The following is a 4,993-nucleotide window of genomic DNA, read 5'->3' on the forward strand; positions in this document are numbered from 1 at the left end:
ACAATCGTGTTTTTTTTACGTTCCTATGATTTTCCTACCGTATGGTTGGCAGTTTTATATGCGTGAATGAACTTAAAAGGAATTGATTTGTGATTAAAATGTATTCTCCATCTATTTGGAATCGTGGAATTATTATGAAACTAATAGAAAATGGACTAAGAAGTGATGCTAGCACGTTCCAAAACAATGTTTCAGGCTTCAGTCGGGTTTATGCCGGACTTAGAACATTTCTAACAGAGCCCGTAAATCCCGCCGGAACTGAATTTTTCCGGCGAATTTACGGGTTCGGGCCGAATGTGTCGTTGAACGGAGCCCAAATCGATGCTCCGGCCCGTAAAAGAAGTTCAGGGGCCCGAGAAACTCCCCGCACGCCCCGTATTAAAAGAGTTCGCGGAGGGGAGTTCGGTTCGCAAACCCTACTCCCCTCCGCCGCCGCCAAGCACCTTTTCCGGCGAGCAATCCAGCGAGCCCCAGGCAACGATCCAGCCCCCGCGTCGGCGCGATGGCGTCCCGTGGCGGTGGATTGGGCGGCGGCGACTCGCCTCCGCGTCCGCCCGTGTTCCGCACTGACGCGGAGCGGCACAAATGGAACCGGTCGGAGGGCGCGCACAAGCGTAGCGCCCGCCGGTGGACGAACTGGGGGCTCACGCCCCCAGGGAAGCTCGCCAGGTACGGCAACGCCGGCGAGGGCTCGTCGTCCGGCCAGTCAAGCCGCGTAGCACGGCTCCCCATCGCGGACAGCAGCGACGACGAGGACCTCGTCCCCACGCGGTTGCCCACCATCTCCGCCAGGGACTACGTCCACGACAACTACGAGGAGGAGGCCGTCCTCGCGCAGACCAAGGCCGTCAGCCAGGCGGAGGCTCGCGCTCGCTTCCGCCGGGAGGAGGCAGACGCCGTCCGCCAGGTCCGAGAATATGAGGCGGCCCGTCGGGAGGCCCACGTCCGCCGCGTCAAGCTCGAACGAGCTTGACGCCGACGACGTGTGAAGCTCGTCCTCGACAGCGTCTGCGCCACCACCGGCACCGCCGCGCGCGTAGGCTACTATTATAGGCCGCATTTTGCTTAGCTTATGTAGCGCTCGCCGGTGTACCACTACTATAGTTTTAATTTGTCGAACAATGTAAGTTTTGATACTCAATTGGAGCATCAATTTCATCTCGAACTATGATCATCGCCTAATTTACCCGCGCCATTTCGAATTCCGTTTTTCAGTTTCTATTTTACGGTTTCTGTTCTGCGCCATGACCAAAATGAAACGAACTTACGTTTTCGGAAGACTGAAAACCACTTTTTCGATTTGCATTTTTTCGAGCTCTACTAGAGATGCTCTTAGATGAGCCTCACCGCTAGCACTTGTCCTACCGCTCATTTCCCCCCATTCCCCCTCTCACTCGTCTATAGTACCTAAGGGTCTCTTCGTTGGTGCCGGGCCGATTCGAAGCTCATCTCGCCGGTGTCGTCGATGGAGATGAGCGGAGGAGAGGCGCCGGGGTAGATAGGTTAGATAGGGTTTGCGGCAGCTTGCCGGTAGGGGGCTCTATGCCCAGTAGTGGAGGCGGAAGTCGAGATCTGGCCGCCTGGATAGGATCCTATCTCCTTCTTCTTCTTCTCCGATGGTCGGAGGGGAGAGGGATGGAAGGGGCTGGCGCTTCCTTTAATAAAGAAGCGGCGAAGCACCACCTGATGAAGCGTGGAAGCGGCGGGCGTCATACTTTCCTGGCCGTCCTTGGCGGCGAGGGTGAAAGCATGCGCTCGTTGGTGAAAGGAGTCGGCGATAAGCTCATGGCCGGCCGTGGAGGCGAGGTGGAGCGCGCACGCGCCGACGCCAGTTCTTCTGCATCATCCAGGAGGTCCTATCTGCACTGGATTCGAGTGGTGGTGGCCAGCCATCGGCTCGGCTTCTCCCTGGCCTGCCATGGTGGCGAGGATGGAGAAGCAGCCGATTCGCCGCCTATCGCCTATCGGAGCCAGTTGCTTCCCAGGAGGTGCTTTGGAGCTGCGTCTTCTTCGCCGTTGCTGTTGTTCTTGCAGTGTTCATCCTGGGAAGCTCTTCAGCGGGGGACTTATGCCGGCGTTGCCCTGCCCCTGCATCATATGGCCGATTGGCGGCCATTTTCCTGGAGATCTAACTTCCCAAGGACCAAGAAGTCCAAGGGGAAGAGCTTCTCCTTCCACCACGACGCCGGACCAAGTGGTTCGTCCCCGTCGCCGGCGTTCGCTCGCTGGTGGAACGACTCTACGACGTTTCTCTTCTGCGGTGCAGAGTAAGGACCTGATCGTGTTTTTCAATTTCTTTTAAGGGTCCTTCCTGTAATCCGCCCTGTTTAATACTAGCAGCTTCTAGGGTCTTTGAACCCTACCTTGTTCAAAAAAAAAAAACCTGGCATGGCCTCTGGACGGAGAAAAGAAAAGCAAGAAAAAATACTCCCATATCGATTGGCGTCTTGGCGTGCGAAACGTTTTGGGGGCCGAAATGGTGGACGGCCCGAGTCGTGAGCAGCCAGCATCCAATCATCAACTCAGCCACTGCCCACTCGTCTCTCTCTTTTGCTTTGCCTTCCGCAGAAGATCCCATCCCCATTCCTTTCTTTCTCATCACTCCCCCAAATCCCCCATCTCCCACTCCCTCCCTCACTCTCCCTCCCTCTTCCCCGGTCCCGGTCTCCCCCCTTCCGCCGGCCGTGGTCTGGTCATGGACAAGTCCAACCTCCCACCGCCCTCCACCGCCGCCGCCCTCAAAGCCCTCAACAAAGCCTCCTACAAGATCTCCAAGCAATCCTCCTCTTCTTCCTCCCTGAGAGCACCTTCTCCTCCCCCGCCGCCGCTGCCTTCCCGCCTCTCTCCACCTCTTCCAGCCCCGCCCCCGCCTCCCTCCTCCGCCCCCGCCCCAATCGACCACCCGCCGCCCCAGCCCCCCGTCTACAACATCGACAAGTCCAACTTCCGCGACGTCGTCCAGAAGCTCACCGGCTCCCCCTCCCACATCTTCCCGCCTCAACCCCCAGCCACCACCACCCCCCTCGCCGCCCCAACCCCCTCACGCCCCCTCATGGCCCCTCCCCCACCCCCACCCCCGCTCTCCGCCATCCCGTCCCGTCTCCACCGCATCCGTCCCCCGCCGCTGGCCCCGCCCCGCCCGCCGCCCATCCTGCCGGCGACGGCGCCGGCGCCGGCTCAGCCCGGCCTCTCCCCTCTCCCGGCGCTCCCCTCCGTCTGCATGTCGGCCGAGTCCCCCATCTCGGCCTACATGCGCCGCCTCCGCGGGATGCCGTCCCCGATCCACGTGCCCACGTCGCCGCTCGGGTTCGGCTGCCTCCACTCGCCGCGGGCGCCCACGTCGCCCGGCGTCGCCATGCCCGCCACCAGCCCCCGCGTCCGCGACCAGTGACCTCCCGCCGCCACCGCCGCTGCTGTGTAGATATGGCCCAGGGTTAGGACAGATCTGGCGAGGGGAAGGAGACGAAGCGGCCATACAACAACCGCAATGTGTTTGCTTCGCCTTCAAATCGAAAGCTCTATTCTTTTTCACTATTTTCTAGCGCGTTCTACCTTACCTACCTTAATATTTTGCTGGTGTATATGGAACATGCTGCTGCGCTTCACAACGGGATGCCTTGTTCATCTTTGCCCAATTCTTTTTTTTTTGTATGCAATATGTAGTGGCAAAACCCAAAGCTAGAATCTTTATATGCGGAATTTGTCTAGGACATGTTATGGATGATGATTATGATACTATGATATCTAAAGCTTATATGATTATGATACTCATTTCTGCTTGGCTGCTCCTCCTGGAAATATTTTGCACTAGCTTATCCTTTTTGTATGGTTTGAGCTTCGAAGCTGCTCTGGTCTAAAGCTTGGTGCATATCTGAATTGAGGTTCAGACCTGGTCCTGTTTGACTGATTGGTGTATTTGGATTGTGCTCCATTATAGATTTCGTTAGTAGGCGACCACAAATGGGCTTCGATTTCTGGTTTGATGTGGACATTTGTTTTGTTTTCTGGTGTATTTGCTATGGGCCATCCAGTTTCGCTCACATGGGTTGTAAAGGATGTTTGGTGATACATCGCCGTTTAGTTTTTGCCTTTTCTCTTGTTAATAATGATGGGTTTCATTTGTTTATCATGACTAGAATAGGCTTTGCAGGTTGCACGAACTACAAATTGCATGACCTATTAGCAGTAACAGGCCCCGCCTCATAGTATTTCCTACTAGATGTTAGGTCAATGGTGCTACACAAATCATGCTTCTTGTGTTGCTTTCTAGCCCAGCACATTGTAATCTCCCTTTTGTAATTTGACTGAAAACTGGGCTGGATAGTGAAATATGACAAATGGATGCCAGTTCTTTAGTTACTGATTCTCTGCTAAGCAGAAGATTTGAATTGCTGGTCAGAGCTGTAGTTATTCACTGTCATTTCTACTTTCAGAAGATTTGACGTGCAGCGAATTGGTGTGCACGAGTATCAGGCTGTCGACATTAAGTGCTTCTTAGGTTCATTGATGGATGTAGACTGTGGAGGAGGAACATATTCGAACACTTGGGATTACTAGCATGTGATACGTCTTCGAATGGCGAGGTCAAACTGGAGGTGAGATATATGCTCAACTCAAGTCATTGGAATGAAAGAATTTTACTGTGTGTCCAATTGACTGGAAAGAAAGAACTGAAAATCACAGATGCCTATCCCTGCCATCATCAACTTTTGAACTTTTGAAAGTGATCTGTTGAGATGGATGCCAGCGTGTTCTGCGACGCCATAATTGTTTCCTGTTTTTCCCCTCCAGCTCCTGCTTGTATGGTCACATCATCTCAAATCCTGGACATGGTGGGCTATCCATTTTGACAGAGAACTTGTTTGGTTTCGTAAACCTGTGATTCTCACTTGTTTGGACAATGGGATGAATGTAGTACTGCAGGAGTATTAGATACTGCAAAGCCTGCAATTACAAACCCTGGCACTGGTCGCCCGTGCGCTGTGTTAAGATC

The 4,993-nt window shown here is 54.5% G+C and overlaps 1 protein-coding gene across 1 annotated transcript; it reads left to right on the plus strand.

The window, feature by feature from the left end:
* Positions 1-2,604: 2,604 nt before the first annotated feature.
* On the plus strand, positions 2,605-3,391 carry LOC124657533 (leucine-rich repeat extensin-like protein 3). The gene has a single exon (XM_047196074.1). It carries the CDS (start codon positions 2,696-2,698, stop codon positions 3,389-3,391), a length of 696 nt encoding a protein of 231 aa, XP_047052030.1. The 5' UTR covers positions 2,605-2,695.
* Positions 3,392-4,993: the final 1,602 nt, after the last annotated feature.

The sequence above is a fragment of the Lolium rigidum genome, chromosome 1 (genome assembly GCF_022539505.1).
Source record: "Lolium rigidum isolate FL_2022 chromosome 1, APGP_CSIRO_Lrig_0.1, whole genome shotgun sequence".
Classification (NCBI taxonomy): Eukaryota; Viridiplantae; Streptophyta; class Magnoliopsida; order Poales; family Poaceae; genus Lolium; species Lolium rigidum.